The sequence below is a fragment of the Sylvia atricapilla genome, chromosome 4, assembly GCF_009819655.1.
Source record: "Sylvia atricapilla isolate bSylAtr1 chromosome 4, bSylAtr1.pri, whole genome shotgun sequence".
In the NCBI taxonomy this organism is placed as follows: Eukaryota; Metazoa; Chordata; class Aves; order Passeriformes; family Sylviidae; genus Sylvia; species Sylvia atricapilla.
Window position 1 is genome coordinate 7,308,058 of NC_089143.1, and position 13,193 is coordinate 7,321,250.

At 40.0% G+C, this 13,193-nt stretch overlaps 1 protein-coding gene across 1 annotated transcript in view; it reads right to left on the reverse strand.

Annotated features, from left to right (window-relative positions):
- Positions 1-3,643: 3,643 nt before the first annotated feature.
- ATP10D (ATPase phospholipid transporting 10D (putative)) overlaps positions 3,644-13,193 on the reverse strand; it is a 31,027-nt gene continuing 21,477 nt past the window's right edge. The window contains 7 exon segments of the mRNA XM_066317047.1: positions 3,644-5,357; positions 7,265-7,452; positions 8,772-8,876; positions 9,125-9,205; positions 11,800-12,000; positions 12,392-12,517; positions 13,047-13,123. Of these exon segments, the coding sequence (XP_066173144.1) occupies positions 5,006-5,357; positions 7,265-7,452; positions 8,772-8,876; positions 9,125-9,205; positions 11,800-12,000; positions 12,392-12,517; positions 13,047-13,123 (1,130 nt within the window). The 3' untranslated portion in view covers positions 3,644-5,005.

A 13,193-nucleotide genomic window follows, 5' to 3' on the forward strand; every position in this document is an offset into this window, starting at 1 on the left:
CATGTAGATATTAGCATTACCAAATGATAACATGTAACTACACATTTTAATTAATTGGATTTGGCCTACCACCAGTTTCCAAATGTCCTTCCCAGGAAATGAGAGAGAGTCCTGCTTATACATAAGGTCCAGCCTCATCCTATATGGGGTCAGTCTGAAGAAATTCCTGGCTGAACCTCATCCCAAATGGCTTTATAGGAGGGAGCACTTGGCTCTTATCCTTTCCCTGACTGTGTCTGACACATTCCATGTAAAGAGGAAATTTGTAATTTTATAAATGTATTTTTATACTGTTTTTTTAAAGTGTGCACATGAAATAGGCAAACATGCTCCTCCTTCCACTGTATCAAACCTTTTCCTGTGTGCTGACATAATGGCTGTGGATCACAATTGTGCTGTTTGTCTCACAGGTGTAGCTTCATTGTAAGGTAACAGTTTTGCTTCTACCACAGCTGGATCTCCAAATGGAAGCAATGCCACTCAAACAAGCCAACGTGTTTCTTTCTAGTTGTAATAATAAAAATTTACAATCGTTTTCCAAATAACTTCTCTCTTGAAAATGTGTTGTAATCTTTGGAGAGACTGAACGGTAATATGGAGGTATTATGTTACAACTTTAGCAATAATGCCTAAAATTAGCCTTCAAAAGGCATTTTTGAATACTTGGCTGTATTTTTTAGCAGCCTTGTTAGCACTGTAATACTTGTGGAGATTCTGGCACTACCACTGTACAACTTCTATTTTCTTCTGTGTGTATGCTTCCAATACAGAACATTACCATGAATACTGCTACCAACAACTACTCCAGACCTTGAAATCTGAAAAACTAAAGCTGCAATCAAATCTGCAATCTGAACATATTCTGTTCTATAATTTTGCTCTGGAATGCAATGAATTTTAAATAAAAAAATCTCTTTTTAACTTGTACACGGAATTTCAACAACTGAAATCAAAATAATAAGCAGACAAAAGCTTAAAACAGTTAAAATTTACCTTTCTGCTGCAATAAGGAAGCCAGGACCATGAGGGCAAGAGTAACATAACCAGAATAAAAGAGGAACAAATAATGCAAAACTCACACTGAAATTCAGCTATGGGAGTGTTGTTAAGACAGTCACATTCAGGAGTTTCCCATTAGCGTTGGCCAAGAGCCAGCACTGGTGGGAGCAGTGGGTTCTCTGCGTTAGCTGGTCCTCAGCCTTGGGCTGCAGCCAGTGGGGCTGTGGAAAAAAACAGCTCAGGCTAAACATCAGCTCAGACTGTGCCCCAGGTACAGACCAAAGCTCGCTGTGCTGCCAAAATACTCAGCAAGGGCTGTGACTGACTGCCACCTGCAAATGTTTAGCACAGGTGTGATTGCTGTGAAAGAAAAAAAATTTAAAACATGTACTTTCTTCTGTAAATCAAGTATTGCCCATCAAAATCAGAGTTAAGACTGAGATGTAACTACAAAGTCTGGAGGTGGTTGTTTTGGTTTGTTTTAAAATTAAAGAAGTGTAAATGCTGTGTTTCTTCTTATGACACTTGGAAGCACCTGTGGGATGCTCTTAAAAAGCTTATTTTCAAAATGGAAAAGTCAAATCATGCTGTGCCTAAGTCCAGGAGTGCAGAAGCGAGCAGCTGATTGTGACATTTTCAGTGCTAAAGAAAAAAAAAATAAAATAAAGGGAACACTGAACTGTTGAGAAGCACAGGGAAAGCAATTTGTTTCCACCCTTCATTTGGCACTACTTTAGTTACGACCAATTAACATTTTTAGTTTTTACTGAAGACTCACTACCCTCATCTCCCCTCCAGTAAAAGACAGCAAGTAATCACAGCAAATGCTCTCAGGTATTTCTGTTGTTTGTCCACCGCACAACCCCGCTCCCCCCACCCCCCCGCCCCAAACGAAAAAAAAAACCAAAACCAACCCCAAAACCACCACACCAAAATTACTAACCAAACCAAATAAAACCCCAACCCCCAAAGCAAGTTTTACCTAACAGATAATTCAGATTATCACCCAGACTGCTTGTTGAAATCCTCTAATAAAACATAGCCTGTAGAGGACAATTTTAAGTCACCAATATGCAATACACAGATACACTGGTGTTATTTTGCACCACTTCAAGTGGTACAAAAGCACCTTTAATCTCAGCAGAGAGGAAGTGTCCTCCTGAAAGCCTCACCTCTTACTCCACTCAAGTTGTGAGTAATGGAGTGACGACGCTGGTGAGGAGTCACATAATAGCCATTTCAGTGTCTCAGAGGCATCATGCAGCTGGTCTTGGGTCTAACATGACTTCCACTCATGTTTCTTCATGTAGTTATTTTGATGCCATGCCTTAGTCAGAAGGTTTTGGAAGATCTTCCTCTGAATACTTACAGCTTTCTTATGAAAAAAATTTTAAGTGTCAGCAAACCCTGACACTAAAAGACCATCTACCTGTCAAACCTGCTGGTAGGTTCTGCTTCTACAGCAGGTCACAGGCTGGTGTTATCCCTCAAACTCTTTTTCGCAGTGACACTGGGGGACAGAGATGAGGCTTGCACTCCCTCAGGTCACTGGAAGTGCTGGAGCTCCCCCATGAAAGTTCAGCACACCTCAGTCATAAAGTCAGAGACTTGTAAAACATGGACCACTCTCCTCTCAGTGGCCACAAGTGCAGAGAGGCCGTGGACTTAAAGTGCAGAAGAAACATTCAGGTCAGATAATGAAAACAAAATCACCATTTGACTCTCAGGGCAGGGAGGCACTGCCTGTTTCTCTGGAGCTCTTTATAACAGGGTAACATCCCCTAGGAAGAACAGGGGTGGAGCTGAGCCTGCCTTGAAGCTGTGGAGCAAAGTAGATGATTTCACTTCATCCCAGTAACTCCGTTCCTGTATGATTTTGCCCTCGTACCAGCCTGTCTCCCCACACAACCTGCTGACTGTTTTGCAACCTTGCAGCTCCCATTTCTTGTTCAGAAAACAGATGTTTCACTTGGGAAATCTGGAGTACACTCATGCCAAGGTGCCTCCCCACACAAGAAAGATGTTACAGACAAACACCTGAAAAAGTAACTCAAACCAACATGATCTCTTGGAATTTGAATGTCTGCCATCACTTCAAAGGTCTCCACTAACTTTACATTAGAACATACCAAAAACATTTTGTCCATTTTGTCATTTGTTGAGCCGAATTAAACCAATAAATTCAGAAATCACTGTCATCTCTTTCTCCTTCCACTACTTTTCTTCTACAAGCTAAACAAAAAGTGTATTTTCTCTTCTTCTCCTCAGTAACACTAGGGAGAGAGTCAGCCCTAATTACAGTCTACTTTTTGAACACAGAGCTGTTTTAAACATTTGGTAACATGTGGTGACCAGCATTTGAATGAACTCAGCATGCCCTGAATATCTGTCCTGTGTAGCAGCAGCTGTCCAGACCTCACAGCATTTGTTTAAATTCCTGCAGAGATCTTAAAAGATGTGGAATATGTAATGTTGATCATTGATGTGGAAAGCTCATGGTTCAATTAAAAAGCAGAGCCTTTGCCCGAAACATGGTGCCTAAAAATAAACACACAAATCTTGGCAATTTAAAAGCAAAAACTTTAAGCAAGTAACAGAACCAAAGCATGGGCTGAGCACTAGTAAATCATTAGCAGCTACAGTCTGAGGAAACTATTTATTTCAACAGGTGCTAGTGAACACAAACAGATTTCCTAAGTTCCTCTCTAAATTGTCCATGTAACTTTTTGGGAAGGGAAGTAAAAGGAGGCTATATTTTAGAGTCTGGAATCTAGAAGTTTCCACATAGACCTCAGCAACTTTTTGAGCAGTGTGTGAGCAGTGGGAAACTGGCAGAGGGCAGGACTCACCTCTCTTGGAGAAGGACGAGTAACAGCACTCAAATGTGAGACAATGCAATACACTATGCCTTCTGAGCAGCCTTTAGAGACACTTAAGCTGATTAGTAGAAAAGCCTGGAGGAATGTAAAAAACACCTGAGAGTGAAAAGGAGTGATGTGACCAGCTAGAAGCTGCTATTTGTAAGGAAGACCTGAAGATGGACTGGAGCTCCTCACTGCTGCTGGCAGACAATTTTGCAGTACAGGCATGAGGTAGTTTAGAGAAAAGCCAGCCAACATCTGAATTGGGTGAGGTGGGAAAGAAGTCCATTCGGTAGCAGACAACATGAAATGGCACATGGAGTCAAAATGGAGTGATACAGCAGGAGGATGAACTGTCACGGAAAACAAAAGGCTGCACTTGGGATTTGCTGTTTATACGAAGAGGAAGGCGAGGGAGACATGTCACATGTGTCTCATTTGGGCTTCTCTCTTAGGGTTAAAAGGGTGTTTGCCCATCAGTGAGATGGCCCATGCAATAGCCTGGTGAACAAACTGGACCACAGTGGTTATATAAATGACTGTCTACGCACACAATAACACTTTAATAAAAAGTCTTGAAACAAGCCAACCAGTAACACCACATCCAGCCCTGTTGCTTACTTCATATTTTAGCAAGTGGTGATTCCCAGGGCACGTCAGGGTTTTAGAGCAGCAGCATAAGGGAGCAGGCTGACTTTGCTGAACTGCATTCTGCAAATCCACACTTATGCAATGTCCTGCCCATAACACCACGAGGTGTTATGCAACGTTGCACATACAAGAAATAAGCAGTAGGCAAAGTCTACTGCGTGAAGAGATATAAAAAAAGTAATCCAGACATTTAGACCTTGAACATCTTAATAAATTATGGGAAAGTCTTATGAACAAAAAAGCTTTTAAGGAAATCTGTTCATCATCTACCTTGGCTGAAGAAAACAAAACCACACCATGGCATAAATCAGCCATTATTACTCCTGTGTTTAACCAGCTAGCAGTCCAATTTTGTAAAATACAGTAAAGGATCTTCTTCACACAAAAAATAACTCAAAACTGCTTTGTGTGCTAGAGATACAGCACTGCTGCCCTTTTCAGAAGCACACACACAGACTTTGGCGCAAGAACCATTACCACCAAATGTAACTGTATCAGTTTTCTTTGACAAATTCAGTCTTTTCAGAGTTCAAGCCACTTGCACTCCTAGACTCATCCTGAATGTCTGGTAAGGAGGAGGTGTTCTTTACTAACCCATCTCTTGAACAGGTCTGAAGAGGTGTTTTAGATGCTGGCAAAACACTGTCGGTGCTTTCTCCCTCGGATACAGCACCTGTAGCTGAAGGCACAGAAGTAGGTTGGAGCTCCACTCTATCATTCACATTGCACTCATCTTTCCATCTCTGAATTGCTTTCCTCTGCTCCTCAGGGGACAGTCTGACAAGGTACTTGGCTTTCAACACTGGAGATGGAAACAGTGTTCCTTGGAGAACTCTTATCAAATATCTACAAAATAAACACAGTAACAACTAAGCTGTTTAAAAGAAAACCCATAACTATTTCAAGTGAATAAAGGAAACCAAACACCATTCAGGCAACCCTGAAGCGTAGTTCCTGGACTGGAACTAGATCATCTTTAAGGTCTCTTCCAACCCAGGACATTCTATGATTCTGTGATATTAGAACTAACTTAACTGGCAACTTAGGTTGGATTTAATCACAGATTTTTTGCAGTGAATTTTCAGTCAACAGGGCATCCAATGTCTGTTCCTCCATAAGAGAGCTTCCCCTTTAAACCTCCAGTGAAAGCCCCAATCTCACTCTCTCACACTAGAGGCTGCAGAGGACGCCCTGGCCTCACAGTGCCCCTGAGTGGGGGGTTTTCAGCACCACACAAAGGATCGTATCAGAAATAAACAAGAAAAAAACATACATGTGACAGCAGTAGTCCCATAAAAGGCAGTGCTGCTTCAAATCACTGGAGCAGAAAAGCTGAAATTAGCCACAACAGCTATAAATCTTCTTGAGGTATTGACACAGGGAGAGTACATATGACTTAAGGAGCATCTACATAGTTTGCCTTTAATTCACCATGAAAACCACTGTCATCTTCAAAACTGAACAGCCACATTATTGGACGTTGTCACCAAGCTAAAACCTTTATCCTCCTGTGGCTGTCTACAGCCCACCAAAAGGCCCCAGAACAGCCTTTATCTATTAATTTATCATGTAGAGGAGATTTACTGTGTGTGAAAGAAAAGGCTCTATTGTCACCACCTGAACCAAGTTGAGAGCAGGGACAGAAAGGGCAGAGGCCACATGTTTCTTGCACCTCACAGTTTGTCATGCTGTTGAAATGAGAACCAAAGCCACCAGTCAGATCAGATCAGTCATGACCCCCAGTGAGTGCAGTAAAACTCCTGATGAGATGCTTAAGACACAGCTCTGCCACCTTTCCTGCTGGCAGGACTTACAACTCCTACAGCCTGTACTACAGCACTTGATCCAGAAAGTGTGCTCAGATTGTGTCTAATAAAATTACATCAGGTGAACAGGAAACAGCACTTAGTCTCCTCAACTCTTCTCAGTATCTGTCTGTGCAATTCAATTTCAAGTCTCATTCTTTCTGAAATGATGTAAGATGGAAAGAAAGAGACAGAACACAGAACAATGAATAATTAAGCACTGGAGGCACTTCACTAGTAGGCTACAGACCTGAGTTCATGCTCAGCCAATGAAACGAAGATTAACTGTGGCTACTAAAGAAAGCCAAATAGAGGGTTTGATGAAGTCTGTTTCACTGGTTTTCACAGGTTTGTTTTGTTCTGTTGGCTCACTCAGGTGTTTCCCTGCTCAGCTTGCTTGAGTCTTCCACCTCCATGCCATACTACTGCCCTTCAAGGGTGAATGGTCTTGAACTTGCCCTGGTGAGCTGTGAGGCTGGTCAGCACGTTTCCACCCCACAAAGAAGCCTGTACATGCATTCTTCATTCTAAACACTCCTGTACATATCCATGACATTAATTTCAAACAGAAAATCATTTCACAAACTAACAAAGACTAAGCACAATATTTGTCTATATATGCTGCATGTCCAACTCTGGTCACTAATTTAACTGATTTGTATATAAATTATGAACTCTGTGATTACAAAAATTATTGTTTCTTTACCCTCCAAAGACAGTATTTCACATTATATAAACCACAAAAGGATGTTTTTTATTACTGAAATTTACTTGGAGAACTAAATGGCACTAAAAAGCTGTCCTTACATAGCTTGGTCTAGTAGAGCAATGAAATTGTCATTTTTATTGGGGGATGCTAGGGGAAAAAGACCTCTAACCAGAGATTCATAACATCACTGACTCACAGAAAACTAATTTTGGTTACTAATTTATAGGACAGAAACTCACCTGGGTAACAGAGCAATGCAAGTAGTCAGGAGGCAAACTAAGTAAAATACTGGGTCTGTCATGTGCTTTTCCATGATCCAGTAAAAATCTGACCGGGGGCTGTGGGTGTTGCAGGTTGCTCCAAAAGCCAGAGTGAACACAAAGTAAAACAGGATGCTGCCCACTATAACTACTGTATGTATCCACGTCTGCAATTCAGAAAAAGAAAGCAGTAAGATTTAAGCTGTAGAACAGACTGTTACATCTGTATTTGCACAAACATGCACACTTTTCCTCCAAGGGCAGCAGTTGAATGTAACAGAGGATACATCTGTTCAGATAATATTCCTAATTTCATACAAAACAGTCCAGAAATTAGGCAGCCTTATTCTACAGTATACAAGTGCTCCAGACATTTCAATTTTTTAATTCTCATAAATTCATAGCTTTTCATTCTTTAGTGAAAGACATTTGCCTCAGATTATCACCTCATCCACTGCCAGCACAGAAAGCTTTCTCAAGAAAACAGAGGTGAGATCTTCACATGACACCACCCTTATGAATCTTGCTTGAGATCTTGGTTATCTTTCTACACTGGAATTCTGTAATTTTACACCTAAATGGCTGTAACAGCTACGAAGAAAACAGCATTGTCACTGGTCTGGCAGCTTGCCAACATTAAAAAACACCAAGCAAAACACATTTAAGTAAAGTTCTCTAATCAGAGTGTGAATACACTCATGCTGTATCTACGTTCTCAATAAAGACATTTTAATTATGGCTGTCATATTCCCAAAAGAACAATGAAAAGACTGAATCACAACTTGACATTTCATCCATTATAAAACGACCCTAAAAAATACTTTTAAAAGTCAAAGAAAAAACAAAATCCATTAGTAAGTGTCCTTCTACTGTACCCAGTACTGTATTTTCTTTAAAATTAAGCCAAAATTCCAAGTATTATCGTTGTAAGGGCTCTAAACTTATCCAAGTTAAGGCACATGCTTTAGCTTGTGCAGACTTAAAAACTGAAAAAATGTTTCTCAGCATATTGGTTTTCCAGTTCTGGAATCAAAATACACCTCTGAGTTGTTTATCTTGGCCACAGAAGACCATAGATTCTAAGCATTCAAAATCAGCAATTTACACTGCTGTCTTGAGATGCAAAGTTTGTGAACTAGGGAAGTTTCAGCAGATCACTGGTGGATTTTACCATCTGCAAAACTGAACCAACATCCCCCAAACCACCCTACCTTAAAAGGAAGCAGGATCATTTCAGTATTTACAAATAATTCTGAGGTCAAAACTTAATAATTCTTAAGTTTTGTTAATTTTAGTCATATTTCTATTGGTTCCAATGGTCAGTGCATTAGGAGAGCTCACATGGTCATGTAAATGTAATATTTAGCGTTTGACCCTTTTATATTTATTGTTTTGTACAGGAAGACCTTTCTTCCCTTTAATTTTACTGAAAGCTGTATGCACCTACTCTGTAAGGAATGTGCTCTTTTGGAAACAAAGTACTCACCACAGACTTGCACTCAATGAGAAGGTGAAACAGCATTATGAAGAGTGCTGCTGTGTTTATGGGGTTTCCAAAAGAAAAGATGTCTATGTCTGAGCCACAGTAAGTCTGTAAAGGAAGACAGTGGTCATCATCAAATATTCTTTATGTATACTCCTAATACAAAATGGCATGAATAATTTCAATACCATACATATTTGCACCACACACAGAGTTCAGTTCTGCTCCAATAATGAACCTCTTAGTATACATTCATATACAAGGAAGTAAAAATCTAATACTTCATTTTATTCTCTAATTTTCTTAGGTTTTAAGTAAGTCAAAGTGTTTTAATGTATTATGTAGTCAGCACTTACAAAGTAAGGCACAAAAAAGCAAACGAGACTTTGGTAAAAAGCATCCAGTAAGGTTATCCAGAAAGTTGAAGGTAAGTAAGCCTGTAAGAGAAAAACATAATGGCATTGAAACAAATTGAACAAATTGCTGCATCCTCAAGTAGAATTAACTTGGAACTGGGGAAAGATTTTCGGCAGGAGTAATTCCAGTCAGTTTCCAAGTGAAGAAAGCATCTTTTGTGTTAGTTATTAGAACAAAGATCTCCCTCCACACATGTAGCTAACTGTTAATATTTCAATCAGCAGCCAACTCTGGGAACTGTGATCTTGCAGTTGTTCCTGTCAGAATGGATGCACCAGAGCCTCAGCAAAGTCCCAGGGAGGGGAGGGGGCTGATGGACAGGGAAGTACCCTGCAGCTTACTATCACTGAATACGAAATCCCACCTTCTTCTATCTCCATCCCTTTTTGTTATGTGTGCTGTTTGACTCCTCTGTGAGCTAATTTAACTCATCAGATGTGAGAAATCAACTCACTTTTCTGCTGGAATAACACATTGCTCTTTTAGTGAGTTAAATCAGCTCCTGGGAGGACCTGATGGAATAACTGAGCAGGCACAAGGGAAACAAACTTTTAACTATATGGATGAAGAGGGAACAGGAAGCAAAGAAGGGAGAAGGGAATAAGATTTCCTCCCTCAGTAGCAGCAAACTGCTGTGACAGATCAACCACCTAGGAAACCACAGCTGCTCATGCTCTGGCTCAGATATAATCCGTTCTTTAAGGCACTGAAGTGACACACATAAGTGAGAAGTCCAATCATCCGGGATTAGGGGAGAGATAGGCTTTTACAAAGAACTGTTCAGCCCTTTGAAGAACTGAACTGCTGTCGGGAGGTGATGTGGGAAACTTATTTGCCTTTCAGGAAAGTGCTTTAAGCTAATGAAGATGAATCCCATTGACTATTCCATTATGTTTTACAATTTATACAAAGCTGTACACTTGTGATACCACAGTGCAATATTGTGATATTGCATCTTATTGCATCTTTTAAAGCCTTTCTCCTTTTTCTATACTGTACTTAATTCCAAACAATTATCTCTGTGTGCTTTCATGGAAGAAAGGAAATGGTAACAACTTCAACCACAAAGCAGGGAATGATGGGATGGACAAAAGACAACACTAACAGAAGATAAGTGGATAAAAAGGGAAAGAAAAAGTGTATTATGTAATACAGTAATTTTGATTATGTTGCTTCAAAACCTTCATCTCAGCACAGATCACTGTATTGTACATCTCCTGAAGACCAAAACAAATCATGAGGCCTTGCAACATTTACTTAATCAAATTTCTCTGACTGACAAAGCACAGACCTGCTCAAGCCAATCTACAGAAGTTTGGACTGGTACCAAAAGAGTACTTTGTTTTGCAAAAAAACCTGTAAACCAAGCAACATAAAATATTTAAGGGTATATTAAAGCAAATGTAGCAAACAAGCAAAACAAATTGTCCATTCACTGTATAACCTTCTCTACCTTCTAAACAGGACCTAAACTTCTGCCAAGCTATAATAAATGGGACAACACTAGTACACAACATGTTGTAGCTCTTTATTTTTTAGAACTATTTGTTAGAATAGAGTAGAATAAAACAGAATAAAATATTTCAGTTGGAAGGGATTATCTGGTTCAACTGCCTGACCACTTCAGGTCTGATCAGAAGTTCAAGCACGTTATTAAGGGCATTGTCCAAATGCCTCCTTAACACTGACAGACTTAGGGCATTCACTGTATCTCTAGAAGTCTGCTCCAGTGTATTACCATCCTCTTGGTAAAGAAATGCCTTCAAATCATATTGCAGTGTTTGATCATAAAGAAAATGTTGAGTTTTAGGTGGCTCATACAGTCAATGTTTCCTCTTTGGACTATCAGCACCTATTTTGTCTCAGGCTCAGTATGTCACTGCCTTCAATTGTTGTAATAATGATATTATTTTAATCATTATTATTATTTTGAAATATAAAGTTTAAATTATGCTAGAATTCATGCTACACAAAGCAGAAAGCAGGAAAACCCCCACTGATTTATATAGTTTTGATTTAGAACCCACCTCCTCACTCCCTCCAGGTTTCTGTGCAAAATGTTTGGACAGATTTAAAGAATAGACCAGGTATGATGTAGAGTGTTTTCAGGTGGGAAGGCAAATTTCAGAACATACCTGTAAGGTGAAAAGTACCCTGACTGACAGAAGTTCTTTGAGGATTATTTGAAATTAATCTACTCTGGCTCTTTGGCAGTTGAGACCTTTATATGACAAAGACAAAATACAGAGTGCCCTAATCTTGCTCAACAAATCCCATGGAAGCATGTTTGAGGAAGTATGTTGACAGCTGAAAGAATGAATGAAATAAACGTGCTGGTAAAAATGCTGATTTAGTACACTGCTTTACCTAAAGTCCTTAATTTCTTTTATCATTCAAGTGGCTGATAAAATTTGGTCTATGACTGAAAAGAACAAAAAAAATCTTTTGGAAAACAGGTTTTTATTTGTGCATATATTGCACAGGCCTAGATACTTCCTGATGGAGAAAATAACTTATAATTATGTTTGTCTGAGATGAAACATAAAACAAAGACAGAAATGGCTCAAATGCTGACCATTTCAATTTGCTTCAGGCCAAGCACTCTGTAACCTACCACAGACTTCTGGCTCATTGTGTAAAGCTGTGGGAGTTCCATGAGTATCTCTGCAGATACATCTTTGTCCAAGACACCATAAATGATGGGTGGCACCGATGTAAAAAGGAGATTGAAAAGAATCAAGATCCAGTAGTCAGTCATTGATGTGCCTGAAAATCCACAGAAAAACTGGTACCAAAACAGGAGGTTCACGTAGGTCTGAAAAGCCAAAGATGACATGATGAAATTTTAGCCATTGACAAATCCTTTAAAAACAAGAGAAAAACTGGCAGGTCTTAGGTCTGGTTAAAGTAATCTGTGGAAACATTTCAAAATCAGACATGACTTACTGAAACAGTCACACTGCCACCATATTAATAATGCCCATCACCAACTGTTTAATCAAATCAAACAATGGCTTTGGGTGGGAAACTTAGTCCAAGAAATAAGAGCCTCTGGTCTCTCCAGACAAATGGGAAACTGAATTGTTTGACACACGCTTTTTGAGACATTCACAATAGGAAGAGAAAAGAAAATAAAGCCTCACTAAACCTTTCAGTGCTCAAAAATACATCAACTGTGATCTCCCCAGAATGGGACTGCAACATACCACATTCTTGTAGAAGTAGTAAAGCACCATATTGGTAAGTCTGGTATAACACCAGTGACCATGGACAAGCAGCAGCTTCCTGAGGTGTTTAAACTGAGAGATTGCAAAGTCACTTGCCATCACAGCCTGCAACGCATACAAAGAGAAAGCTATGCTATAACCAAACTGCTAAAGACAAGCTTCAGATACTGCCAACCAAGCAACTTACCTACTGCTGGAAATCCTTATTTTAAAACTTTTATACATAGTGCTTGCCCAGGTTATCCTCGCTCAGATAGCCCCTTCCATACAAGACTTCACAACTAACACAGAGCTCAGTCCAACACAGCACAGGCAGGAATATGGCTGTCATCATTATTACTACACATGTGCACAGAAATCACTGACACTGACACTTAGGTTGCTCATTTCCCTGTATGACATGAGTAATATGGAGCTCACTGACAGGCAGTAAGCTGTTGTTTGGAGCTTGTCCTGAGGCATTCAGCTACTGATTGCTCCTGGTGGAATGCTGAGGCCTGGGTGTGAGGCTCAGGCTGCAAAATCTTGCCCATGTAAGGGAATGGACTGTGGAGCTACTGGGTCTCCAGAGTACACTCTAAACTGATTTAAAATGGAACCTTACATCATTTGCAGCTGTCTTTGGACACACTACCTGCATGCCTTCCTGGCCAGATATTCCCACACCGGTGTCAGCCACCTGGATCATACTGACATCATTGGCACCATCACCTACAGAGAAAAGAGGCAAAATCAAAACTAGCTTTGCTGGCTATCACATTGCTATGGAAGTGACAGGAAA